General features: G+C 36.5%; 2 protein-coding genes and 1 non-coding gene across 4 annotated transcripts; 1 reads left to right on the top strand and 2 right to left on the bottom strand.

Annotated features, from left to right (window-relative positions):
* Window positions 1-2,625: 2,625 nt before the first annotated feature.
* Window positions 2,626-10,876, top strand: LOC105051720 (uncharacterized). Its single transcript, XM_010932294.4, has 12 exons — window positions 2,626-3,029; window positions 4,544-4,665; window positions 5,336-5,780; window positions 6,072-6,178; window positions 6,261-7,071; window positions 7,387-7,830; window positions 8,282-8,467; window positions 8,716-8,943; window positions 9,089-9,319; window positions 9,406-9,490; window positions 9,712-9,895; window positions 10,174-10,876. Exons 1-12 carry the CDS (start codon window positions 2,823-2,825, stop codon window positions 10,646-10,648), a joined length of 3,525 nt encoding a protein of 1,174 aa, XP_010930596.1. The 5' UTR covers window positions 2,626-2,822; the 3' UTR covers window positions 10,649-10,876.
* Window positions 10,877-12,611: 1,735 nt separating this feature from the next.
* Window positions 12,612-12,693, bottom strand: TRNAS-CGA (transfer RNA serine (anticodon CGA)). Its single transcript has one exon. It is a non-coding gene; the product is annotated as a tRNA-Ser (tRNA).
* Window positions 12,694-14,446: 1,753 nt separating this feature from the next.
* LOC105051719 (uncharacterized) lies at window positions 14,447-26,985 on the bottom strand. Of its 2 annotated transcripts, none has more exons than XM_073243600.1 (12): window positions 26,662-26,985; window positions 24,878-24,943; window positions 21,500-21,588; window positions 20,594-20,640; window positions 20,421-20,501; window positions 20,172-20,337; window positions 19,583-19,829; window positions 19,430-19,495; window positions 18,457-18,570; window positions 15,719-15,788; window positions 15,543-15,580; window positions 14,447-14,841 (listed from the first exon to the last, which is right to left on the bottom strand). In XM_073243600.1, exons 1-12 carry the CDS (start codon window positions 26,868-26,870, stop codon window positions 14,784-14,786), a joined length of 1,251 nt encoding a protein of 416 aa, XP_073099701.1. In that variant the 5' UTR covers window positions 26,871-26,985; the 3' UTR covers window positions 14,447-14,783. The 2 variants fall into 2 exon arrangements, with proteins under 2 accessions (XP_073099701.1, XP_073099703.1); XM_073243602.1 differs by having other exon boundaries at window positions 14,700-14,841; window positions 15,724-15,788.
* Window positions 26,986-27,711: the final 726 nt, after the last annotated feature.

The raw sequence follows: 27,711 nt of genomic DNA on the forward strand, positions 1-27,711 counted from the left end.
TGCTATATACCACAACATCCCCATTTTCGTTCATTGGCCTCACATGCCTCATTCAACGATAGCCTACTGTAATTTTATGGACAAAAGCGATTTGTCCTTTCTTTACTATTTTTTTTTTCCGTGAATGACAATGGAACTACCATTTATTAAAATTGACTTGATCAAATGCCTAAAAATCATCACCATCTGGAGTGAACCTAAATTCTTCCTAAAGGAAAGGTGGAACCAACCTCCCACCAAGCTAGAGATAATTCTCACCTAAATGCTTAAATAGTTCTCACCTACAAAATTATGTGAATGGAGCTTGTCTATATTTTCAATGATTCATGTAGACACATGAGCCTTTATACCCTAACCACCTTGGTTAGGGAGCGTATATATAGTTTTGAGTCACATCATCATTCCAATAACTTACCCATTGACCAATAACCATGGAGGTTCATGAGACAAGGCCATGAATAATATTTAATACATCAATTTATTACGAAACTTAAAGCAACAACTTTTTGATAAGACATGGAGCCTCTCTGGATGTTTTTCTTTCAAAGAATTGGTTTTGGTAGTTCTCTATTTGGGGTTGCATCAAGAAAAGAGTATTGATCTTGAAAGGGGAGGTAGGTGTATTTTCTTTTCTAATATTCTTTGAGTGAATTTCCTATTTTTGGCTTGCAGCTAGTGAGTTCTACAAAAAAAAATTTACAATAAATTGATGGTTGATCCCCCCATTGATTGGACAATAACTATTCTTGTTGGCTAAGCTTTAACACACATCTTAAATTTCAAAGTTTCTTTAATTTCTAATAGCTATACATACTTATACCCCACGATATACATACTTACAAATAACAATATATACATAGATACAAGTGCATATGGGAACAATATAATTGTACGTAAGAACTAATATAAGTGTGTGAAATATAAGTGCAAGAGTGTGCATAATTTGTAAAAGTATGTACAGCACTAAAAATTTAATACTAATGGTCAAGGACCTGCTTTAGAGTCAGGTCATTGAAAGAACCAGGTATGAAGTTTTTCAAAGATTTATCTTCACTATTTGAAAATATTTTTCTAGTGATACAAACTATAATGTATTCAGTATAGATTTCACTGAAAAAAAAATCATATAGTATTTGTCCAAATGCTAATTAATTTTCACTTCCATGATATAACAATATTTATAGAACAAGGCAATCTACTCAACAGTAAAGTTTGGTTATATAAAGAACACAGCCACCAAAAAGTAGTTCCAAGGAGACTGGCCAGCCATTTGTTACAACAAACACTTGTCGATATCTATGAACTTTAATTAGCCTTTCTATTCACTCTTAAGGATAAATTGACCATTAACAGGGAATGCACCACCTTGGGCATAGATTAAGTAAATCTTAAACTAAAAGCTAGAGGAAACTAGATGACATGAGCATTCTTACTTTATTTGTTGTGTCAAAGACTGCTTCTCAGCCAACAGTCACTATTTTAATCGAGAAGGATGTGTGAGGGAAAGAAGCTGTACAGTGTAATCCTATCACCTACCACCGTTTCCAGCTACAACATATCTACTCGGGAAACTGGCACTGCAAATTAACTCATTCTTCAATCTGTAAAATTAGTGAATAATCTAATTATTCACTCGCCATCATTTAAGCAAATCAAACAAAAAAGGACACACAAAAACTATAGAATAATTGTACATGCCCATGGTACACGTTCTTTGCCGTTAAACTGTTCTTATAATCTTACTGATAAGCGATCACAGTTGTATACAGGACAAATCGTTCATTTTCATGAAAAAAGTATGGAAACTGCAACAAATTTATTGTATGCAGATGGGCCTAAATTAAAAGCTTTGTAGGAAAATAAAAAAATGGCTTGTCTATCTTATGATGAATTCTAAATATCAGAATTTAGATTGTTTTCCACTTCACGTTTAGACCACCTAAATTAAAATCAAAGTACAGGGAAAGGAAAACATGACATGAATATTCCAGGATAATTACAAAATATTATATTTTTTTAGATACCTTTAGTACATAGTTGATGTCAAAATGGTCAATTAGGTTTAAAAAAAATACACCATCCAGTAATTGCAGAAGGAAAAAAGACATTAAAAAAAGGAGAAAAAAAAAAAAAAAAGCAATACCATATTTGGCAGGCTTATGCATTGGCACTCTTTAGATCTGCCTGCTGTAAATGGCAAATCATGATATTTATGTCAAACCTATGCTAGTTTCCCAGTGCATCATCTGTCTCAGACTCTCAGTACATGTTGATGCACTACTGTACTCTCAAATTCCACCTTCTTTCTACTGAAAGAAAAGCAAGCAAAGCAAGGCTTTGAGTCCAAAATTTTGGGACCCACTTGCAACGTTTCTTTCTACTGACAAAGTCACAAAAATGTACCAGAGGCAATACTTTCACTGACAGGGGTATTTCGGTCAGAAAAATAAAAGTTAGGTGACCAGCGAGGCAGCGGAAGTTAGATAAGCCTTCGAAGCTAGCCGTTGGCTAACGGCGTCGTCAAGAAATTATTCCCTAATCCCCCAAACGACGAGAAATTATACGCAAACGTCGCACCCCGTGATATAAACTCCGTGGGAGCGAAGGACGGCGATAAAGAAAGAGCGAAAACCATAGCGAAAGAAGTCGATCCAAAGAAACGTCCTTCTCCTTCGCTTCCCCGCCCCTTCTTTCCTCTTTCCTTTTCTCCCCTTCTCCTTTTCGGTTAATTCAGCTTTAATTCTTTGAAATTTTCGATTCGAGATTGTTTCGATTGCCAGCGAGGGATCTCTATTCTCGCTCTGCTGCGGGCGATCGGGGCAATGGAGTCGGCCGGTGGTGTGGATTGGCCGGAGGCCGGGAGGCCCGCTGCGATCGCGCTCGACTTCCCGGCCGGGGAGGCGTCGGCGTCGCCGCCACCGAAGGTGCCGCGGAGGATCCGGCGGAGGCTCCTCGAGAGCAGGAGTAGCCCTCCGGCGAGCGTGGAGGAGATCGAGGCCAAGCTCAAGGAAGCCGATCTCAGAAGACAGGTAAGTTTTGTTCTTTTCTTGGAAAGTTTGATTTTCTGTCGGAATTATGGAGTTTATGGATGGTTTGGTTGAAAAATTGATTTCTTGCTAGGTTTTTGTTGGGTTCTGGTGGCGGTTTTTGAATTCTGGAATTTTTTGCCGTGGGGTTTGTAAGATTTTACACGTTTGGTATAGATGTGATTTTTATGTAGGAATAATCAGTTTCTTCATGTAGGGTTTAAGATCTTTGAATTCTCTCTCCCCCTTCAACCCCAGAATTACTTTATTATAATCTTTTTCGTAGAATATAATGGGTTAATCTTTTTGAAGAAAATTGCTGCCTTCCTGACCATACTACTTTCTTTTGTAGAGAAAGATGGTGGTCTCCTTGAGAATTTGGAATTGATACGGTTGTTTTAATTTTGTCTCTATGTTTTTTTCTTTTTTTAAACCCTCTAGTTGACGTCCATGTACATGTATTGCAGAGGTTTTCTAAAATAGTACTTTTGATCTTCTTTTCTGTTTTGTTGCTGGTGTTTTTTCTTAAGTTGTAGGGCTTCTCCCACTAGTCAGGTGCTTATACTCTTTAACTTTTAGGAATCTGATTGGTAGATTGATTTATCCTGAATAATATGTCGATATGTGGAATTGCACAGAAATCATTGAGCTCTTGTTTTAAATAAAGAAGGAAGAAAGAAACACATGCAGTTTTTTTGTTATTGGCCTTGTAGACCCCTTTCCTTTCTCTTCATTCTTTCGTTGAACCAAAAAAAAAAAAAAGAAGAAGAAACGTTATGGCCAGGCTTAGAAAGCCGAGTCTGTATCTTTTGATGTTTGGTAATATAACCATGAATCTACCATCCCCATGTACTCAATTAGCTAATATGAATATTGTCTGTATGCTCAAAAGTGGAGATTTTTACAATCAAAGTCATAATGGGAGGGTTGTTGAAGCCAGATTCTTTTCCAGTTTCTCCCCTTCCTCTTGTCTCCATCCTGGCAGCCAAAATTCATAAAATGCCCGCAATAATCATTTAATGAATGAACAACATACTTCATTATCTTATTAGACCTTATCCTCTGATGTTTATGACATCTGGAAGTTATATCAATAGTCGTAATATTGGCCTGTTATTTTCAGTGGTTCCATCAATCTTATTATTTTAGTTATTTTGATCTTTTTATTGATGCTGTTTTAGTGGACAAGCTTGTAAGTGATTCCAAGCTTTTATGCTTTGTTGTTATTACGAATATTCTTACTGTTTTCTTCTAGAAGTTATCAGGCAATGTTTTGATTAGTTGATTTTGCTCTAGTGGTTTGTGGAGTTATGTTTGGGTTTCATCTTTCCCCATCAAAAATGACCTGCAATTTTTGCAGGAATCTCTCCCTTATCCTTGTCAACTTTACTGAAATATGTTGATCTATAGTCATTTCATTAATCTTTTATTTTTCCTACTCTTACTTTTCAAATTGGACATTTTGAATGATGATGATAAATTTTCATGAGTTGTACTGAAGGTGTTTCTTTTGGCAGCAATTTCATGAGTGGTTGTCAAGCAAAGCAAGGCCCAAGCCAAGGAGCCCATCCTGGTCATCTCAAGAGGAAGATCTTGGTCAGCGGCTTGAAGCAAGGCTTTTTGCAGCTGAGCAAAAAAGGTACAAGGATTTTCCTTTGCTCCCATTACAATTTTCTGTACAATTATCTACCTTGCTTGTGACTTTTGCAAAGTTTATTTCTAATGCATGTAAATTTTTCAAGTGAACTATTTTTAAAAAATTATTTGTTTTAGTTTTTAGCTCCTTTTCACTATCTTTATACTTTTTTGTTTTAATGTGTTGCTAATTGATATTAATTTAACCTATGGGTGCCTTTTCTTATGCTTCCTCTTGTGTTCTCTCATGTTATCATTTTTTTAATGAAACCTTCTAATTTTACTGTTTTAATATAACTTCAATGTATAATCCTGGGTGGACAGATTTGGCTGATTTGATGCACTCAATATAGGCTGTTCTCTGACTTTGACAACCAGTCATCATAATAAAAAGTGATTGAGGCCTCTATAAGGGATTCTATTATTATTATTTTTAGATCATATTTGAATGTTGATTCTGATATTACTATTATTATTATTATTTTTAGATCATGTTTGAATGTTGATTCTGTTATTATTATTATTAGTATTTTTAGATCATGTTTGAATGTTGATGAATGACAAGTTAGTCTTTGAATTTTAAGTTCTGTTTTGGCATAAGTGTTGGGGAGATTTGCTTGTGCATTCCATCATTTTTTGTGTCATCTGAAAACAGTGTCCTATGTCATTGACAGATTGAGTCTTTTGGCAAAGGCACAGATGCGATTAGCTAGGTTGGATGAGCTACGACAAGCTGCTAAAACTGGTGTAGAGATGCGTTTTGAGAAGGAACGTGAAGAGCTGGGTACAAGAGTTGAATCTCGTGTTCAACAAGCTGAGACGAACCGTTTGCGCCTTCTTGAGGCCCATATGCAGAGAAGGGCCGCAGCACAGGAGAGAACAGCCAGATCCTTGTTGCAGCGGATAATCCGAGAGAACAAATATAAAGAATATGTCCGTTCTGCAATCTTCCAAAAGCGTGCTGCTGCCGAGAAGAAACGGATGGGGTTGTTGGAAGCTGAAAAGAAAAGGGCACATGCCAGAGTAATGCAAGCACGCCGAGTAGCTAGGGCTGTATGCCATCAAAGAGAAAGTGAGAGAAGAAGAATGAAGGAACAGTTGGAAAATCGTCTTCAAAGAGTATGCAATCTTTTCCTTTTGTTATCTTTCCTTTTAGTCCATTTCTGTAGCAACCCACCTGAGTATGTATGACTTGATTACTGTCCGTTATCAGTCCCCTAGAGTTGGACATTGTGCAAACACTGAATGAGTTACAGAATAGTACATTAACTAGAGAATTTCACCCAATTAATGTTATGGTTCTGTATATAGAATAAAATGACCTATATGACACTTTACTTTGCATTTTTAAGAGATTTATTTGATGCTTTGTTGAATATAATTTAAATCATATATATTACTGATGACTAGGCAAAGCGACAGAGGGCAGAGTATCTTAAACAGAGAGGAAGCTCTCATAGTTCTGCACGCATCAACTGCAACAAACAAGGGGATTTTCTTTCAAGAAAATTAGCAAGGTGAGGTTCTGTTTTGGTTTGATAGGGTGCATCAGTTCTATAGGAATATACTCTGATATCTTACATCTGATTGCATGGCTAGGTGCTGGAGGAGGTTTGTGAGATCGAGAAAGACTACCTTTGCTTTGACTAAAGCTTATGCAGACTTTGAAATTAATGAGAACTCAGCTAAGTCTATGCCTTTCGAACAACTTGCATTACGCATTGAATCGGCCACAACGCTTCAGACTGTCAAAGCATTGCTTGATCGACTGGAGAGTCGTTTTTTACTCTCCCAGTCATCTTGTTCATCTAGTCCAGAGAATGTTGATCATTTGCTAAAGCGCCTAGCATCTCCAAACAGAAGAGTGGCATCTGGCAAAGCCACCAGGACTAGAGGAGTGACGAAGAAAGGAGCCAAGAGTTCTGGATCAAATAAGCTGTCAAGGTATACTGTGAGGGTAGTCCTCTGTGCCTACATGATACTGGGTCATCCAAATGCTGTTCTCAGTGGGCAGGGAGAGCGTGAGGTAGCACTGATGGAGTCAGCTTTACACTTTGTTCGCGAGTTTGAGTTGCTGATCAAGATCATATTAGATGGTCCCAACAGTGCTTGTTCCTCAAGGCAGTCATCACCAGATGTTATGTCTGATGACTTGGATCACCATCAAGAATCTGCGGGCCATTCACCTTGCCAACAGTCTTTCAGAAGCCAATTGGCAGCTTTTGATTCAGCATGGTGTTCATACCTGTACTGCTTTGTGGTATGGAAGATAAAAGATGCAAGATCACTGGAGGAAGATCTTGTAAGAGCTGCTTGTCAACTCGAGCTCTCAATGATGCAAACATGCAAACTAACTTCTGAAGGGCAGACATGTGATCTTAGTCATGATATGAAGGCGATTCAGAAACAGGTTTGCTTGATGCACCATTATTGTTTTTGTCATGAGATCTATTTGTTAGTGAAGATGGACTGCTTTCTGTTGGTCGGACTGATGATAGTTACTAATACTGAACAAAATAGTATGACAATATTGGTATCAACTAATGCCAAAGTTCTCATGTTAAATTTGACAATGTTTTGCTCCTTTTTATTTTTAAAAAAGTAGGAATTTTATTTTATTTTTTTAATTTTATGTTTAAAATCTATATGAGTAGCTTTAGACTATCCTAGCTTACATGAGCAATATGTCTGGCTGGTTATCTAATTCTATTATTGGTTGTCCCAGGTTACGGAAGACCAGAAATTACTGAGGGAGAAAGTGCAACACCTAAGTGGGGATGCAGGTATTCAGCGGATGGAATGTGCTTTATCAGATACGCGATCCAAATTTTTTGAAGCAAAGGAGAATGGGAGTCCTTTGGCAACTCCTGTTGCTCATATTGCATCTCCATCAACATCCAACTGTTCAGGTCAGCCTTTGGTTTCTACGTCTGAGGAGCAACACATCATGAATAATGGGAGATCCAGTAGTGTGGTTCGTTCTTTGTTTGGAAGTGCCTCTTCTTCATCACCTAAAGCTAGCAAGAAAACTGAAAGTGTAGATGAACAATCAAGTAGCAAATTGGACACCACAGAGAATGAACTTCTTGTGAATGAGATTCTTCATGGGGGTTGTGATACTTTTACTAATAACCTCAACATCAATATCGGAGATGAGACTGGTATCAAGGTTAGTGGCTTTTGCAGAATGTTGCTGATGATTTAGAACAATTTTGATTTTGCTATCAAATTGATTATAAAACAACCAAATTATTTTTTCTTAAAGCTCTGTATGCTTCATTTTTTGACAACTGGTATCAAACTTTGGAAGGTTGTTGTATGAAAGTATACATTTTGACAGAAATGGGAAAAAGGAAGGCCATCAATTAGTTTGAGGAGCTGAGAATGGGAGGGATATCAGGGAACAAATGTTTTAAACTTGATTATGATTAATAATTTAGCTACAGTCACTGTCTTTGCTTGATAGTTTCATGGTCAAATTTTGCTGAGAGGAACTGCATAATTATGCCTCAAACAGTATGACAGAACTCTTTTTTTATTTGTTTTTTTATGCTAAGACCAACTGTATATAATTGTGTTCATGGAACCCTGGAATCATGATTTTCCAACTTTTTTGGCAGGCGAAAGTTAAAGAGACAATGGAGAAGGCATTCTGGGATGGAATCATGCATGCTATGAAGGAAGATGAACCTGATTATAGTCGGATCATAGGCCTTGTGAAGGAGGTAAGGGATGAATTATGTGAACTGGCTCCTAGTTGGAAGCAAGAGATCCTGGACGGTATCGATCTTGAAATTCTATCTCAGGTAAAAATTCTGTAAGTTATATGGCAATGCCAATCTATATGTTCTTCTTTTTTTTTTTTTGTATTAGCAAATTATTATAGTTTCATACAGTTTAGTATTGACATATATTTTACTTTGGTTGTTTCGGACATTTTTTCCCGTTACATTTTATATCTATTCATTTTAAGAAGTTCCAATTGCTGAGAATGCAAATGGTGTGTGTGATGTTTTACTTGTGCACAAGTTAACAATTATCATCCTGATGAAAGGTACTCGAGTCAGATACTCAGGACACAGATTATCTTGGACGAATTTTGGAGTATGCGCTGGTCATGTTGCAGAAATTATCAGCTCCTGCAAATGAGGATGAGATGAAAAAAGCCCACAAGAAATTATTAAGTGAATTAGCAGACATCGCTCAATCCAATGGCAAACAAAATGGCTCTTTTGTTATTGCAACTATCAAGGGTCTGCGCTTTGTTCTGGAGCAAATACAGGTTAGCTTTTTTTGATATTTCCATTCAAATTATTCGTAATGGTTTTCCAGTAGCTTGCATGGGTAAACCCTGTGCCATTTGTTTGGTGTGTGGAGTGGAGTCATATCTATTAGAAATTCTGAATGTATGCTTTTCAATTTGACAGACGCTGAAAAAGGAAATTAGCAAAGCACGCATACAGTTGATGGAACCAATCATAAAGGGATCTGCTGGAGTGGAGTATTTGCAGAAAGCATTTGCTGATCGTTATGGACCTCCCTCTGGAGCTGCAAGCTCTCTTCCACTAACAGTACAGTGGATATCATCACTAAGGAACAGCCTGGAAGAGGAATGGAGCGAACATGTTGATTCTCTTTCGGTCTTGTCAACAAGTGATGTAAGTTCACTCTAACTCGTGATGAATGTTTTCTATGGTTAAAATAGTTATGGCCTGAAGGACTTCTATCTTCATTTTTGTTGCAGGGTCTTCCCCCTGTTACTTCTCTTCGAACTGGTGGTGGTACTCCACTGGCATCCAAACAGGGTCATCTGCTTATTAATCCATCAGGTCCATGCTTCTTCAATGTTATGACAACTTTCACTTATTTTGTGTGTTGTTTGTTACCCCCTGGTTCGCATGCTTTCCTCGTTCTGTAATTACACTTGGTTCATCATGCCTCTCTTTGACCTGAACAAATTTCTGGGCCATACAAGAACCAAAAAATTGCCGTTCATGCAATATCACCAATTTGTTTTGACGCTGTTGTACTGGATTTTGTGACATTGCAGGTGGTGAGCTGCCAGAGTGCAGCGGTGAAAAGATTGACAAATGTGTAAGGCTTGGCCTGTTAAAACTTGTGAGTGCAATAGATGGGTTGACCATTGAGACGGTGCCTGAAACTTTTAAGCTTAATGTCATGAGATTGAGATCTGTTCAGAGCCGATATCAGCAAATTATTGTTATCGCAACAAGGTAGATGTCGTACCTCTTTTCTTTTTCCTTTTCCTTTTAGATAGGTTTGTCTTATGTTAGTAAAAAGTAATTTACTGAAAAACTCTCATGCATGTGTCTTTAAGATGACCCTTTCGTGCCTTGCAACATCTTTATCTGTATGCTATGTTTCAATTTTAAGCTGCATAAATTTGTAGGCCAATACCACAATATCAGCTAAGAGAGGAATGTGTAGGCCCATACAATGTATCACTATTTATTCTCTTTTTTTTTTTTTTCTTTTTTTCTGTGAGATGCAGCATTTTAGTCCTTCGACAAGTTCTTGTCAGTGAGAACTCTGCTGCCGTCTCTTCTTCAGACTTGGAAAGAATGATCTCAGATACTGTCAAAGGGCTCTCTGAACTACTGGAGCGTGTACCTGATGTGGGCATCGATGAGATCATTGAGACGATGGTGAGCTCGTCGAGCTCATTATATCCTACTTCAGAAGCAAAGCTTGAGAGCAGAAAGGACATGGTGGCAAGAATGCTAACAAAAAGCTTGCAGAACAATGATGCTGTCTTTGCGAGGGTGTCTCGGTCAATTTACCTGGCAGCACGCGCAGTTGTGCTCTGTGGGAGCGGGGCCCAGGGACGGGGACTGGCGGATGCAGCGCTGCGGCGTGTTGGAGCTGTCCTGCTCTTGGATCAAGTGGTGAAAGCAGCGGAAGTATTGATCATAATGGCAACCACCTCCGGCCTTGTTCATGGGCCATGGTACAAAAGCGTGGTGTAGAAGTGTAGTGTCGCTTGGGATGTCATTTGTGGGTCATGGTACAGATGCTTGGTATAGAAATGTCTCTTAGATGTGATTTGCATGCACATAAGAAATGTAAACAAGAAATTCCACTTCGCAAATGTGTAGGGAGAAAGGACCTTAACATGCATCAATTGTCCATAGCAAGGTGTGTAGGTGTACAGAAATGGAATTATATGTTTAATAAAGTTCTTTTTATTGAGTTAATCAAGTTTTTTATTTGGTGTGGTGTTATCTGTTGAAAATGTTAATGTGCTCGTAGATATCTCATAATTCTAGTAAGGTATCATGTTTAATAATAGCGAGATTAATGTAACATGCTATATAGTAAGTAATAATTATGTTAGCAGTATGTGATATAAGATGGGTTATATGTCTCGGGATGATGCAAGGGGGTGTTTATTTCATTTCATTTTAGCAAAGGGATGTTTATTTCATTTCTTTTAAAATCAATAATCGGCATGCAAATTGAAGACGTAATTGTGACCGGAAACATCTAGAGAGGCATATGCAGTAATAAATGTGTGAGAAAACAGGTGGCATAATTGACAGGTTGTTTAACATAAATCAAAAAGTATTATTAGAAATAAAAAGATGATAGACGAAATTAAGAAAACTTATCTCTTGATTTCAAAAGTATGATTTTTATATATAATATATATTATGTACAGATCTATGTAGGTATTTATTTAGTTTTATATCAGTTATTTACTGAAAAAATTTTAAATATTTATACAGGATCAGAAAATTCAAATAATACCTTCTGATTGATCTTTTTGGATAAAATTTTAGGTTGATCAAATGATATCAAAGCTAATCCAGTTCACAGTGTATCCAAAGGATTCTACAGCATGGGTCATTAGGGCTGACCACAAGTTGATCGTGATATTTATGAATAGATATATGGATTTAGATTAAAGTGTGATAAAGATGTTAGACTTTAAACGATAGAAATATGTGAGGATTCATGTAGATGTATATTTAGTCCCACATCGATTATTCGTTGGAAGGATCTTAGCACTTATACAGGACTAAGGAATGCAAGTAACACCTTCTAACTCATCTTTCAGATGAGATCTTAGATTGTTATATATTATGATAATTATGAATTAGTTAAAAATAAAAACAACTAAAATATAATTTTACTTTCCAAAATTTCATGATTTCTGTCTATCATTCTTTGGAATATTGTTTGTTTAGCAAATCAAACCATATGTATAAAATTAGAGAACTATCAATATTATTGGCTTGGAAGTTAGTTTCTAACTTGATCATCCCTAGTGATCTATATGATCGGAGGTTAAATTCAATTTTACCAACTTTAATTGGATCGATTTTAGATTGACTTGAAGCCAACTTGACAATAAAAGCTCAACTCAGACTCATTTATTCTAGGGGATTGGTATGGTGGTTAAAAAAAAAAAAAAATCAGCATCAGTCATCATGATCTAAGGTGTATGAAATACATAAAAACTATCTTTTAATTTTTGAGATCTCTTACCTACATACCAAATCGACAAAAATTAATGACAGAAATTTAACCTACCGAGAAAAAGAACATAATATAAACTATATAATTAACAATTTCAAATCATTGATCTTGATATATTTAAAAGTACATATTAATCAAATTGTAACTAATCTGGATTTTTTTAAACTATAGGCCGAACAGAAACAAGATATCACAAAAATGATCAATTTTGTTCTCATTTGATACTCGGTACAAGATATCCAAAATGCCTACTTTGAGAAACCAATTGAGAACCAAAAGCTAGAAACATCCCAAATCTAATTCATCCTGCCATTAATTATATTTGCAAGCATATAAATTTTTCGGAAAAAAATAAGATAAAAAGGAACACATCATTTATTGTTTTCGCAAGCACACAAAGTTTTTAATGAAATGAATATTTACATTTCTATCCACGAGACAAAAGAATCGCGTCGACAGCAGGATTCGAACCTGCGCAGGCATAGCCCAACAGATTTCGAGTCTGTCTCCTTAACCACTCGGACATATCGACACCATCCATCAAGAGGGTGAAATAATATATTATTTGAACTATATTTTTTGTCCATACTCTATTCCCCTTCTATGGACGTTCGAGTGAAAATCCAGTTTGCTCGGTCCCAAACATGAGCATATATTTTTTTTGATGCATCAAATAAAAATAGATTAAAATCAGATCGATTAAAATTGAACTCAGATTCGATCAAACTAAAACTCTATAATAAGAGTCCTACATCGATGATCGAAGCCGTTAAATATGTTCTACTACTTTAAAATTACTTTTACACAAAAAATCATATAATTTGGAGATCTTTAACCTATGTATCAAGTAGTCAAAAAATAGATAGCTAAAATAAAATTGAATTAGATGTATTTTTTGATCACTTGATGCATAAAGTTAGAGATCTTCAAATTGTATGATTTTTTATGTGCAAGCATTTTTAAGATAGTAGATCATATCCAACAACTTGGATCATCGATATAGGATCCCTATTGTCTAATTTTGATATGATCGAATTCGATCCTAAATCGATTGATCTTATCTAAATCTGTCCCGATATTTAGAACAGCTTGTACAAATTGTAAACATAAGCATATATTTTTCTTGGTGCATCAAACATAAGCATATTTAGTAGAACAGCTTGTACTTATTGTCAGGTAATTGGATAAGACCCACGTCTGCTGGCAATACAAGGTATTCACATTGGTATAGCCAAGATTAAGACCATTACTGCATTGTAATATCAAAGAGTAATGGGTGCTAAATTCCCATGAAACGTGGTAGCCACGAAGCTACGGCTCTTCCCAGATTCTAGCGAAGAAGCAAACACCATCTAACAAAATGACTAACTGACTTTTATGGTGGCGGATTTCTAATTGGAAGGGGTACCAATATTCATGTGTATCAAAGATTTGATTGGCTTTGAAATGAGCTACTGCCTTGTAAAATGTTGCCCTGACATGCTAGCAAATCATCATCAAATCGTCATCAGAGTACATTCTTTAGTACATCTTTGGCAGAATCACCTATTCATGTAACCAATACATGGAAAGAAAAGGTTGGGAATGGAAATAAAATAAAACCATGTGGTGGAGAGATTATCCGCAACTTAAACCAACAATGCCTCAAGTTTGTTGTATCTAGGCAAAAGATAGTTACTAACACTTTGATTTTTTTTAACAAAAAACAAAATGCATTAGATGGTTTCTTATTTTGTTTATCCAAATGATTGTTTTGTTGATTATGCTTCTATGGTCAACAGTAGTAATTAGAATGTCTTGTGTTGACATGGGAGATTTTATATTTGAATAACAGAAAGTTACTTCTACCTTTGATCTGAGCTATTTGGGTGATTCAGGATAACAAGACCAATTTAGCAGCTTGGCATGGGATCACTTCAAGTGGCGCATGCAGTCTTGCAGTGTAGCCCCAAGGTAATCATGGTCTGATGTGATTTACATAGTGAAGCGATTGATATGGCGAGTGTAATATATATCAAGTTCATGGGTGCTTCTAGCTGGATCCTCTCTGTAAGGCAGCTCCTGCCGATGGCAGCAGTGAGCCTGGCTGAAGTAAACATCCCTTTGTGATCCCCTTCCCCTCTTGACAGGAAAAAGGGAAGCCTCTCAACCATTCCCCCGGAAAGCAACCACCAATACCTGTCTAAGCATTAAGATCAAAACTCTGAAAGGAGAAAGACTGTGTTGCATGCATGCTATCCCTAAGGCGAGGACGCCATACAAGCCACTCAAAAGACAAGGACTCATGGATCTAATATCAGAGATATAAGAATGGCATCATGCCACAGTAACAACAATTGTTGCGACAACATAAAGTTTAATACCAGAACTGATGTCTGAATACCATCAAGCCAGTTTTAGAACAGATGGAACTCATCTGCTACAGAATATTTAGTACGATTTTCAAAAAGGAGCTCAATAAACGTTAAACACAGTTTGAAGGAAGAAAATGAACCAAGGAATTCTTTCCACCAAATATCCCAGACATCTTTCCAGGCTTTCCTTTTCGGGTTGAATGCGGGGGGGGGGGGGGGGGGGGGGGGGGTTCTGCATACCCTCACCACCTGAAAAATGCTAATTAGATCAAGGGGAAGGGGAGCTGCTGCTGCGGCTGACGCTGGGGCTTCTTCCTCTAGCAGGCCTAAACAGCACATCATGAAAGAAAGATTAAATACATAATGTGAAACATTGGGAAAATTAAGGCATGCTTTAATCCTAACGTGGAACAGGAGAAATCTTTTTATTAAAAAAAAAAAAATCAAGACCAAGTGTAACCGCAGAGGATGGAGAACAGAAACTGTGCACAACAGCATTCAGAAGAAAAGGAAACTATGCCCGAACAAAGGAGCATCTACATTATAGACGAGAAACAAATAGGACCCACTATCGTTTTGTACCTAAAAATCAAGTCGCCACTACTTGAATCTTTTGATCTCTTGGGTTGTGACCTACAAGAGCATGTACAGAGTATTCTTGTCAGAGGCCAATCCACAGAGCCATCCAGCAAGATCCTGAGGAAAGACCTTGGAGCGAAGCTGGTGGCTCGTGGCTGTGTATTGCAACAGCCAGCGTGATCCCTCTGGCCTCTGCATCTAAGCTTCCATGCATGTGGCTACACCGACAGGCCCCATGGTGAATCTCTACCCATATATGGGAGATGAAGTGGGCATCATCATTTAATTTTGAAACACCATCCCCAATAGACCTCGTGAATCTAAATTTCGACTTAAAGATAAAAACTCCAGTAGCCTCTGATTGTAACAATGAGGATAACCTATGACAGCTCAGAAAGAGAAGGTGATACAAAAAATAAATGCATCGGAAAAAGCAGAATAAGGCAACCTTCTAGGACTGCGACTTCTTGATATCCTTCGAGCTCCCTGGTTCACAAAAGAAATTTAATTCACCGAATGTTGTTTCCAGAAATTCAAAAAAAAATAAACTAGGTATTTAGAGGTGTGTGCACAAGCATGTGTTCATGTGTGCACTTTTTTTCGTTCACAAGAGGCGATAATAACCTTACGAGGACTGGGTGATTCAGAATATGATGAATCTGACCTTCCCCGCCTTTGAGGTGGTGCCCGACCCCTGTGTTTAATTAGAAAGCAAGATTTAAAAATTGACATAGATGAGAACTCCATTCAAGTAATAAATAGATAAATCTAGATAAACATATGCTCTAATCATGAATCGATCAGTGAATATAAACATTTCATTATGTGGAATAAATACATAAAGCTAGATAAGATTTCTTGGTGAAAAAATATATAAAATTTATATTTATTTTTCTTGAGCAGTAACTCTAATTTGGCCCCCAAAAAACCTCCGTTGTCAGAATCTAACACGTACTGTTCAAAAGCTCTGCTGATTGAATCAAGATAGTATATCGATATTAAGATTTTTGCAACAAACAAATGAAAGAAAAACAAAGAAGTCAATCGTAGTGTTAATAGTAATACTAATATACTGACATCCTATCTAGCAGGAGTTATCAATTAATAAGATTCCCCTCATCACTCCACATATCCCTATGAAACTAACTTCTTGAAACATGACAGACCATGCTACATGCCATACCACACAATGTTAAATCAAATGTTATTCATATAACTATAAAATTTCTAGAAGTCTGGGGCTAGAAGCATAATTTCCAAAAGTCAAGTTAACCAGCAAAAAGTCAATAGTAGGTCAGTAAGATTTCATCAGCTCCATAAAGCACGTCAAAAAAATCTTCCATCTTGATTTATCTAGTGCTCCAGTCTCATTGCTCCATCTCCAAGCATTTGCAGTTAATGGCATCACTTGTGTTTGGCACATACAATGCATTAGAGAGGATGTATGGATGGCTATAATTCGCTAGAAGAGAGCAAGGAGTATGAGAGCTAAGGCTGGGGGAGGAATGCGAGGGCGTTTATGCATAAATATCAAACAGATGTGTCAGTAAATCTCGCTTTTCCTTTTAGCAACAAGGAGTTCTGAGGGTTGGGATGCATTGACAGGAGATGGAATTTATTTTATATTAAAATATTGGGAGGATGTCCAACACCATGCATGAGTGGAAATTTTTTTCCATCATATAATAGAATAGATGTAGAGACCACATATTTGAACAGGCAGCATATAGCTGCATCCAGCTACATAATAAAACCCATTCCCGTAACTCCATGTGTTTCTGCTCAAATTTTAACTCAATGTATAAATTCTCTACATGAGCTGGAAAATTAGTAAGGGAACCGCATCATGAGCCCTTGAGGTTTAATCTTACAATTAAGGAATCAAACCAGCCTACTTTTCCTCCAAGCAAGCAGTGTCCATGCCACCTTTGCAGCCTGTAAGTCTGTCAATCCAACAAAAATTATCTTATAATAAATTTCCAGAGGTCATAATCCTTCGGGACACTCTAAAACCACTTTTGCTTAAAAATATTTATCAAATACATTACCACCAACCCTCCTTGCCATATAATTAGATGACGGCTACCATAGTTGTTCTCTTTTTTACAAAATCTCACTGGAATGCTATGAATCCTCACTATAACAGCCAAGGAACTTCTTAGAAGAAAAAATGTAGGAGGATTCGTATACTAACTCATCTTCCTATTCTTAAAGTATACACCTAGATTTTTTGACATACCAGCCAACTTGACTGATATTAGCAAAAGGGAACACTAGAGTACCTTTGGGCACATAAGAAACATCGATGGTTTCAAATTTCCAGCAGCTCCAGGCATACCTTCAAAAGGCTATAACATTGACATGAAACAAACAAATGCACAGAAGAAATTGACAAATAGAACAGCATAATAATTAATAGGGGTCATGTAAGAGGAGGGCAATCACAACGACAATATCCATGTGCCTGCCACCACATGCAGATGGTAAAAAATCTTTGTGAGAAAACAAATCAGTTGCTTAGTGAATGGGAGAATCACCCACCACAAGAGTATGCACTTGTTTGTTTCAATCTGGCTGACCACAATAGATTGTCACATTCACTGTACAAGGCTCTGGATGGTAGTTTAAAGCAAACTTTCCATCACAAAGACTTGAAAGCTCATAACTAAGTAACCCCATTAAAAAGCTACACGTAACTCAGCAAATGACTTATAAACCGCTGACATGTCAAAGTAGGGGTGGCAATTGGGTCAGGTAGAATCGGATATAGATCGGGTCAATGCGGATCGGATCAAAAATATCAATCCGAACCCGACTTGTTTATTAAATAGGTCAAAAATTCAAACCTATATCCAACCTATTTATTAAACAGATAACCCGATCCGACCCACTTAACCCGTTTATTAAATGGGTCAAATTAGCTTAAATGGATTAAACAGGTTAAAAGAATTTTTAACGGTTAAATAGGTTGAATAGATTAAACATGTCGGGTTAAACGGGTTAAATGAATTAAACAGGTTATTTGACTCAACTCGATCTGAATATTAAACAGGTTAAATGGTTAAATCGATTTGATATCCAAACCCAAATCCGACCCAAATATTAAACGAATTAAACGAGTCGACCTGTTTATGATCGGAATCCGTTTAACCTAAACTCAAACATGTTTATGACGGATTGAAAATGGATCAGGTTGGTGGGTTGGGTCATATTTTGCCGACCTTATGTCAAAATCCCAGATAGATTAGAAAAGACTCAGTTAAACCAATACTAGTATGTTCAAAAAGAACACTACAGCAGGCTCAAACTTTAACCAAAAGAAATAACGACACATGAGAAAAATGAGAATTTTAGTTGTTTACCTGCGAGGAGAGACCGATCTAGAACGGGAACGACCAGGCCTTTGAACAGGTGAACGGCTATGATGGCGAGGAGGAGACCTTCTTAGAGGGCTCCTTGGTCGTCTTGGAGGTGATCTGGAACAAAACCAATATATTTGAGCATGACACCTACTGGAGCTCAAATTATTTTGGAAAAGTAAAAACCAATGGCAGTAAATGGAAAAGTAAAATCTTGAACTGGGGCTACGATGTATAAATGAAGTTCGTCCTTTTTTTAAAAAAAAAGTGAAAAAGAAATGCATGGAATGCACTCATCTCATTACAATGCAATGAAAGGCTTCATAAAATGTCTTCTGAATTTTTCCCCGAACTTAAAGGAAGCTGAAAAAAAGGAATAACAACATTGGAATAATGGCCAAAGCCTGATGTACATGCTTGTGTTCTGGTCAAGTATAGCAGTTGTTTTGGAACCCTTGAAGGTTCCATCAAATATTAAAATTTCACAGCACCTTTATGCAGATCATTTCAGACCCCCCATTTACTATTTACGTATGCCAATAATAAGTAAAAACAATTGCAGAAAACAGAAAAATAGAGGAATTACCTAGATGGCACATATAATGAAGACAAGTATTAATACAAGTCTGACATTTTAAGAGTAAATAAGATATAAATTGCAAAAGCACATACGTAGATCATGCTTACTTGTATCGATCGCATCGGTATATTATTTCTAGTTAAAAATTACAAATTAAAATTACTATAGCCAAGTACTTGGTCAACCTTTTCTCCTTGTCAAAAAATAAGCAGAATCAAGGTTCAGAATAGAAGCAGATCTGTCATTTCATTAAAGTTCGAAGAGAGTGTTCCAAATTTATGATATTTTGAGAAAAAGGGAGGAATTGGAGTGTTCCAAGTTTAAATGTTTCCATCCCAGATGAGTCACAGTAAGATAAGCAAAAAATCAAATCATAAGTTGTACAGACTAACTTACCGCCGCCTAGGAGGAATTGGGGAACGCTTGTGGACTGGACTACCACGACTCCTTCGTGGAGAGACCCTATTAAGCATGAGGATAAGTCAATGTTGTCAATGCAGCAAACGAGAGGTTCATAAGCTAAGAGAGTACATTGCAGACATAACTAACCTTGCAGGTGCCCTATGCCTCCTTGGAGGAGGAGGAGGAGGAGGAGAATGTCTTCTAGGAGGCGATGCTGCTCTCCGCCGAGGTGGGCCTTCACGTCGGTAAGGAGAAGAATCTGCTCGGCAATGTATAGGGGAATCCACACGACGACGAGGAGGTGAATCAGGTCGATGCCTTCCTGAATCAACTCTTCGATTTGCTAGAGAAGAGCGTCTTTGCAAAGGTGACGGTGGTTTCCGACGTGGAGAAGCTGATGACATTAGGTCATCAAAAGAAAACATCAGATGCTACCATTAAAGCACACAACATTAAATACAATGTTCCTTTACCAAAAGAAGCCAAAAGTATTAGCACTAGTAGTGCAGCTAAAGAGAAAGTTCTGAATTATAAGAAGAAATAAAAAACAAAGCAAAAGTTCTAGTCTTCTTGAAAATACTTCGAGGCCAGATTCAATATCTAATCTCAAATAAACCACAAGTTGATAACAAACAATAAAGATAACATAAAGAAGAAAATAGTGGTTACACAAAATGGAATAAGACTAAAGAAGCTTTGAATTGAGCTTCAAACAAGATAATACTAAGAAGCTTACACTCCCTAGGCCGCTGTGGAGCATCCTTTTCGGCATCGGCACCAACTTTATCTCTTTGAGGAGCTTCTCTCTTTGGAGCAGGAGGAATTCCCTTTGGAGGGGGAGATGCTTTTTGCCGTTGTGCTAGTGTAAATTTTACTCGGATAAAATTTCCATCAATTTGACCCTGTGATTTGCAACAAGAAAATTACTTTAAGATATGCTAAAGCAACAGGCTATCAGCTTTTCTTTTGAGACAAAAACACATACACCATCCATGTAAAGAAGAGCCTTCTCAGCATCAGACCTCTCCCTGAACTCAACATAGCCATAACCCCGAGGAAGATTAACCTGATTCACAAGCAAATGCAGGAATCATGTGCACAAAATCAGAGATACTTATATTATCAGTAACATAGAGTAACCAAAATTTGCCAACTTACAATCCGGTCCATTGTCAGCTCCACATTGACTACTTCACCAAAATTACCTGCAAAGAAACTATCTTAATTTCTGATCTTTTAATGCATTTGTATTCTGAATTTGGTCATGACACACACTGATCTGCACAGGTCATCCACTTTTGGAGCCACAAGACAGTCAAGACGAGAACATGAACGGAATGTGTAAGATGCACTAATTGATACTATACTTCACTAATCTATAAAGCCAACTAGAAAGTGTTCTAAGCTTCTAGTCATGATTCAAATTCTGGAGCTATGTCCACCAAATTATTCAATTTTCAGTTTATCATAAAATTTAGTTTCTGAAGTTTGGTCTTTCCATTTAGTAGTAGGAAGATCAAGATTTTTTACCAAATGTTGTTAATTAGAAGATTGCCGTGCATCCTTCATTAACTGTTTCTGGAAATTCGAGGACATTGTTAGATATTCCACTTATTGTCCTCTCTCCTTGTGTGTGCAAACTGGGGGGTGGGGAGGCTTGCACACATGCTTCTGTGTGTATCTAAGCTTTAATAATTCAACAAATTGTATAACCATATCTCCCCAAATAAATCATGAATCTCCATTATCTTCCTAGAGAATTTTGTATATTGTCCCACTAAAAAAGTTAGCAAAACAAAAAGAATAATGGCAGAATAATAAAACCTTAGTTGCATCCAAAATAATGCTAGGTTAGAGTTAATAAGCAAGACAAAAACTTAAAACAGAAGGGGCCCATCAATGCCAAGAAAACAGCTGTCAAACACTCTAGTTACTGTCAAACCGAAATACATGATAAGTCTAATTAGTGTTTCTTCTAAACAACCCCATATTTAATGAAGGTATCTTGCCAAGAATAATAGCTGTCCAATTTAGATACTGAAATTTAAGGGGAAAAAAACTTACTGAATATTTCTTTTAAATGAGCTTCATTAACATTGCTTGACAGATGATCAATGTGAAGAACCACAGACTCAGGCACTGGAGATGCTTTCCTGAAATAAAAGAGAAGTTTATAAAAGTTGTCTCCCATGCTTGAATGGAAAGGGAAATGATTGATATCCATAACTAAACACATGGATACTCTATAAATTATAGGTAGTAAATTCCCAATCCAGGTGAAGAAAATGAGAGCATAAATGACAGTATTGTTCTTTTTCTAGAAAAAAAAATGGCAAAAAGGAAATGAAATACCAATGCATTGTTCATTGGAAAATAATAATAAATCCATGAAAGGAGTTTAGATTTGTTTATCAAAGTAACAAAAAGCGAAAACTTCACTACTCACCAAATTCATTGCTCTCAACAATCATACTTAGGCCAAACATGATACAAAACCAATTCGGAATGCCCTCCATATCAAGGGTACAGGGCTTGGTCCCAGTGGAAATTGACGACATATCCAATCAAGGTTAAGCATGTTCAAAAATTGATTGCTTTAGGAAAGGATAAAGTGGATCAGATAAGAGATAAAGTGAGAAGATGAAAAAAATCAGAATGAACAGTCAACATTTCAGGTTCATTTCAATCAAGTCATATAACCAGTAGGTCTAAGCCACTTGATTTTGAATTACAATAGTCAGGTCAAGTATTCTTTCAATTTGGATGGTCTGGATCCAAATGTTCTTGATGTCCAGACAAACCCAAAAGCATAAAGCAGAGAACCACCTTGATCAATTTACAGTTTATTTCAGCTAATATTGGCAATCCCATTATGCCCACCCTTTTACAACAATTCTCACAAAGCCTTCAGTTATTATCTTAACAGATCTTCCAATGGTATTTATGTGGTACAACAAAAAGAAAATTTTGATATTATTTCAAAGTGGACAAACAATCCTTCCACAAAATCTATATTATAGTTTTGCAATAGAATGATACCTTACAAAGTAACCAACTTGTACATTTGTCTCTCAAATAACTCAAAGTTTCAACAAAAAACAAAATGTTCTTTCTGAAATCGAATAGTGTCGGCCAAAACCAAGCCAAACATCCTAAGATTTGATGTTAGGAATTTTGGTAAAGTTCAGTTGAAGCATAGTTTCAACCATAGTTTCAGATTTATGGCATTTCAACCATGGTTTCAAATCCCGGTAGGAAATCTCGTAGAATGTTGGCATAGGGTGCCATTCCATATGTTGGGATGAGGTAGTCCCGCCATCATCCCAACATCCAACTGGTGCATCTTGGGGCATCCCTATCCTAATTGTCAGGCAAGCAAGAGGGTTACACATCCTATTCCACAAAAAAATAGAGAAAACCTCATCCTACATGATTTAAAACCTTAATTTCAACAAAAAGAATAATTAGTATTTGTTTGAACTGGTAAAGATGGAGCAAAAGGCCTTAATTTCATGTTTTTTTTTTTTAAATCTCAGCTTTCTCTCGAGAGATAAAATAAGCATCCAAAAACATTTCTACAAAACCGAACTTGAATATTGTGAGCTGTAAATATAAGAGATAAAAATAGGTATCAGGATGAAAAATTGCAAGAAATGTTAAAATTTTGAATTATTAGTCATGTTGTTCTTTTAAATGGAGACAAATCCTGTGACTAGGCAGACCTTACAAAACCTTAAAAAAAAAAAAATCATAAACTAGGATAAAAAATCTTTACAAAATAGAAAAGCTCTTGTTAATTTCTGTTATATAAGATTCCCATCAAATAACATTTTTTGATTTTGAAGTGAAATCTAAAACGTTTTCTAATTTAACAATCTCTCTGTAGATTTCTTGTTCTTGATAACTGTTAATGGTTTATAAAAGGTACCAAACAAAAAAAATATATACTGATAGACACATCTAATACATTCCAAATGTATAAGTTATACTTGCCTTGTTTTCTTTACTTTGTAAGAGTATTTCATTTTTCGAATTTTTATCTTTTCAGCCAAAAAATTCAACATTTAAACTGAAGCTACAAAACCTAGGCAACTGATTTTTCTAAGCAACATTGTAATGGTATAGTCCAACCTTATTCTCAAGCTGCGTCATGGACTCATTGCCCCAAAGCTTAAACCACTAACTACCAAACCGAGCCGAACTGGAAGGGTCAACTATTGGCATGGTCAACTACTGGCACGATTCATCATATAAAATTAATTCACCCTTCCTATAGTGATTCAATAGCTAAATGCCTCCTCGATTGCTGCTTTGACCCTCCCTCTCATCACCTAAACCCTAATCTACATCCCCAGTGCTCGATGATGACGCCAAACACTGACACCAATGAGGTCCTTAAAGCCTTAGGTAGCCCTCTCCCTCCCTCCCTCTCCCTCTCCCTCCCTCCCTCCCTCTTCCTCACTCTCTCCCCCCCTCCCTCTCCATCCTCTATGGTACAAGAATAAAGGGAATGAAGCAGAGGATCACAATCACGGCCCTCTATTTCGAAACCTTTTTTTTATTTGCAAATTTTGAATTGAAGTCGGCAAACCTCATCGACCAACTTTAATTCAAAATTTGAAAATCAAAAAAGAAATCTTGAAACACTCTGAAATGGCATGGTATGAGTACAAGCCAAACTTGTTGCCAGTCGATACACCCTCCGCCACTAGTTCGGCAACCCTTGGCTTAAACCATTAAGAGGAAGGCTAACCTATGACAAGAAACCCAAGCAGCACCCTATTTATTAGTTGATGTGGAACTATAACAATCTCCCCCATCCAACCTGAAGACCAGCCCAAACTAAAAAGAACATGTGACTTTTATTAGTCAATGTGGAACTATAACATTAGGCTTTCTTAGTATCTTTGTGCCAGTCTTAAGAATGAAAACATTACTTTTCACCACAATGAGTGCAAACTTTTAAATCCTCTATATGGCATGGCAACCGTTTTATCTTCCTATGATTAAGCAAATAACAATGAGCGAATCATTAGGAAGCCTAAATCACCTAGCAATGCTAGTTTTGTCAATCATTTGAACCCTACCTAAATTTGTGACAGTAGTTGCCAAAATTTGCTACCGAATTCATAAAACATAGATTAGATATAGACAGGTTGGGCCGAATATAAAATCTGTCCCACTTCTGATACATTTAACATTCAAATGTGAACCAGCACTATGAACAAATGCCTGACCAAGTGGCCGATTGGAGGCATACAATGGCGGACAATTTGAAATTGAGATGACAGAGGTGGAGTAATTAAAACCGGAGTCTAGACTATATTGCCACAAGGATATTCATTATAAGTAATAGCTCTGAGAGCACATCTATTAGATATCCATTACAATCAAGTCTTAATAACATCATCAAATTGGAAAAAATGTTAACCAGAAACCCACCTCGGAGGTGAAGCTCTTTTAGGTGGTGATGATGGTGAACGACCTCGTCTACCAGCTCTACTTGGACTGTAAGAACGATGAACAACATGTAAGACATTAATTAATTGTAAGGCAAGTGATAACAACAACAGAATAAAAACAGAGATAGATTAATAAAGAACATCACCTGCTCTTAGCAAAATAAACAGATAAATAATGTTTATTAGGTAGTCTTGAACATGCAACCTCCAGTTTGAAGATAAAGGTTTGCATCATATTTTAGTCATCCTAAAGCATATGATCACTTTTTCTTGCTATATAAGAACTGAGGAATTAATTGATAACATAAAAGAAATAAAACATATTAGGATTCACATGAAAAGCATGGATATACATGTCAGTGCATGACCAATTGACCTTAAATACATAAACTGTGGTTAATTCATAAGTTCAACAAATCAACTTCCTTGATAAGTTGGTTTCTTTTCAAGTTATGCAATGATTCTAACTGCGCATAAACCAAAATCTAATTGTAATTGTATAATTACATTTGTGTAAAACTAATGTTACAATTTTTGTAATAAGTATCTCCTGAATATTGTCAGCCACTGATTCACAATTCCACATTCTCCCACTTCCACTCTACATAATATGAAAGAAAATAGAGGAAATTCTCTTTTATTTTCAGCAAGAATATTCTTCACATGGAGCTGGTATCGATAAAGCATGTCTATGCATCCTATGATATGAAGCTAAGGCTGAAGCATATTATACTTGAGAAAGAAGGATGATTGCTAACCAGAAAATTTAATATGAAGACATGCAGTCAGGTGTAGGGAAGGCAAGATTCAGCTAGCTTGTGCTCGGGTCAGTTAAGAAAAAACTCCTCAACCCACATGCAAACCACTTATTTTATGTGGGCCTTTACCTAATCCACCAACCCACTTAGTGCTTTACTTATCATTTGTATACCGCGATAGATGAATATAGCAGCAGTTAAGGTTGAGGTCCAAATAATGCAAGAGAGGAGGAAAAAAAATAATAAAGTCAAGAAGAAAACATGGTAAATTGTACACACATCATTCTCTCCACATTTCTTTTTAGAAATTCTCTTATTCTCTTAACCTTGATTATGAAGCCTTTCTAATCATCATGACCAATTTTTGACTAGGCATATCCTGTTGCACAATTATCATGACCCTAGGGTTTGTTCAACAGCTGGTGAATCACGATTTGACAGGCCAAACCCATAGCCAATTATAAAAACCTTCACCCAGGCCCATTTATTTTGTGGTGTTTTGGCGCGTTGGCAGATCTCGGACAAAAATTGCACCCTTCGTTAGGTGCAAAGAATTGATGAGCCCGAAGAACAATAACGAAATTCAATTAGTTAAGTATTTCAAACTCCACCACTCTTTTGACAAGACTTGAAGTTAACCCCAGAAGAAACAGAAGACAAGAAAGGGCTCAAAAAAAGACAACCAACAACAAGTTACGTACTTATAAAGTAATTCTACGAATCTAAACATAAACCATCGGTGCGTTACTGTTTTACCCTAGAATGCTACACGTATAAGCGAAAAACATCAATAAAAACATCCCACCGGGTAGAGATTTATTTATAAGGCAATGTACATTATCAGCAATAATATCTTCTAATTAGTAAACGAAAAAAAAGTACCGACTTGCATCCACAGTTCATGAAATCCAAATAAAGAACCTACTTTTACGGGATAAAAACCAATCAACCTGCTTTATTTGCTCACGAACTGTACCAAGACACTATTTCGTGGGTACGACCTCACCTTCTTCTCTGCGGCGGAGGGGATCGGCTTCGAGAGCTCACGCTTCGGGAGGGAGAGGAAGAGTAGGAGAAGGACCTGGATCGTGAGCGAGAACGCGAAAGAGACCGCGAGCGGGAGTACGAACCGGAGGTCGAGCGCGAGGGCGAAGAGTAAGAGGGCGACGCCAACCCCGACGGGGCGGCCGGCCGAGCTCGGCCGGGCTTGGCCATGGCCGCGGCGGTGGGGGAGGGAGCGGTGGGAACTCTAGAAGGCAAAACCCCAAGACAAGGCTAGGGTTCTAGTCGGGAACAGCTGACCAGCTCAGCGGACAGCGGATTTGCTTAAAGAAGAGAGAACTTACGGGCGCCCAAACGTTTTTACGGATAGGATATATTACGGAAATACCCATGACCAGGTCCCTATGGATAAATATCATAAAAAAATTAATTATTTTTTTATTAATCAATTTATTTATATTTTATATTTTTAAATAAATATTTTTTTATAGATAATATTTATTCAATTAAAAAAAATCTTATCGATCTAGGATATATAAGTCATTTTCTCATCAATCAAAAAAATAATATTTTTATTTCATTCTTAATACATCTTTAACCATATAATATAATAATAATAATATATAATATAATCTTATATATAATATTATATTATTATCAAATAATAATATTATTATTATAATATAATTATAATAATATTTATATAATAAAGAGTATTATAAGAAATATTTATGCATCTTAACAACTTATCCAAAAAAACTAATAATGCAAAAGAATATGGACAACGGATTTTCGAGTTATTTTTAATATATAAAAAAATATAAATAATTTATTTTTTATTTAAATATTATTCAAGAAATACTTATCCATAAAAATATAGATTTTTGAATAAATTTTTAATTCTTAAAATAATAAGCCCCGAAAAGATTCCAGAATGACACTAATGATCTTTCTTTTTTATTTTTTTAACGATAAAAAATATCATAATTTGGCTGCCATGTTAATACTCTTTTGCCAATCCAATTTCAAAACTGTATTTTTCTATAAAAAATAA

The sequence above is a fragment of the Elaeis guineensis genome, chromosome 9 (genome assembly GCF_000442705.2).
Source record: "Elaeis guineensis isolate ETL-2024a chromosome 9, EG11, whole genome shotgun sequence".
Taxonomy (NCBI): domain Eukaryota; kingdom Viridiplantae; phylum Streptophyta; class Magnoliopsida; order Arecales; family Arecaceae; genus Elaeis; species Elaeis guineensis.

Excerpts from the sequence above, each read along its gene's own strand:
- LOC105051720 (XM_010932294.4), top strand. The coding sequence starts at position 2,823 with ATGGAGTCGGCCGGTGGTGTGGATTGGCCGGAGGCCGGGAGGCCCGCT. Across the intron at positions 8,468-8,715 it reads ATCTTGAAATTCTATCTCAG|GTACTCGAGTCAGATACTCA; the intron begins GTAAAAATTCTG and ends TCCTGATGAAAG. Across the intron at positions 9,491-9,711 it reads TCTGCTTATTAATCCATCAG|GTGGTGAGCTGCCAGAGTGC; the intron begins GTCCATGCTTCT and ends GTGACATTGCAG.
- LOC105051719 (XM_073243600.1), bottom strand. The coding sequence starts at position 26,870 with ATGGCCAAGCCCGGCCGAGCTCGGCCGGCCGCCCCGTCGGGGTTGGCG. Across the intron at positions 24,944-26,661 it reads CCTCCGCCGCAGAGAAGAAG|TCCAAGTAGAGCTGGTAGAC; the intron begins GTGAGGTCGTAC and ends TCGTTCTTACAG. Across the intron at positions 14,842-15,542 it reads AGAAGTCGCAGTCCTAGAAG|GCCTGCTAGAGGAAGAAGCC; the intron begins GTTGCCTTATTC and ends TGTGCTGTTTAG.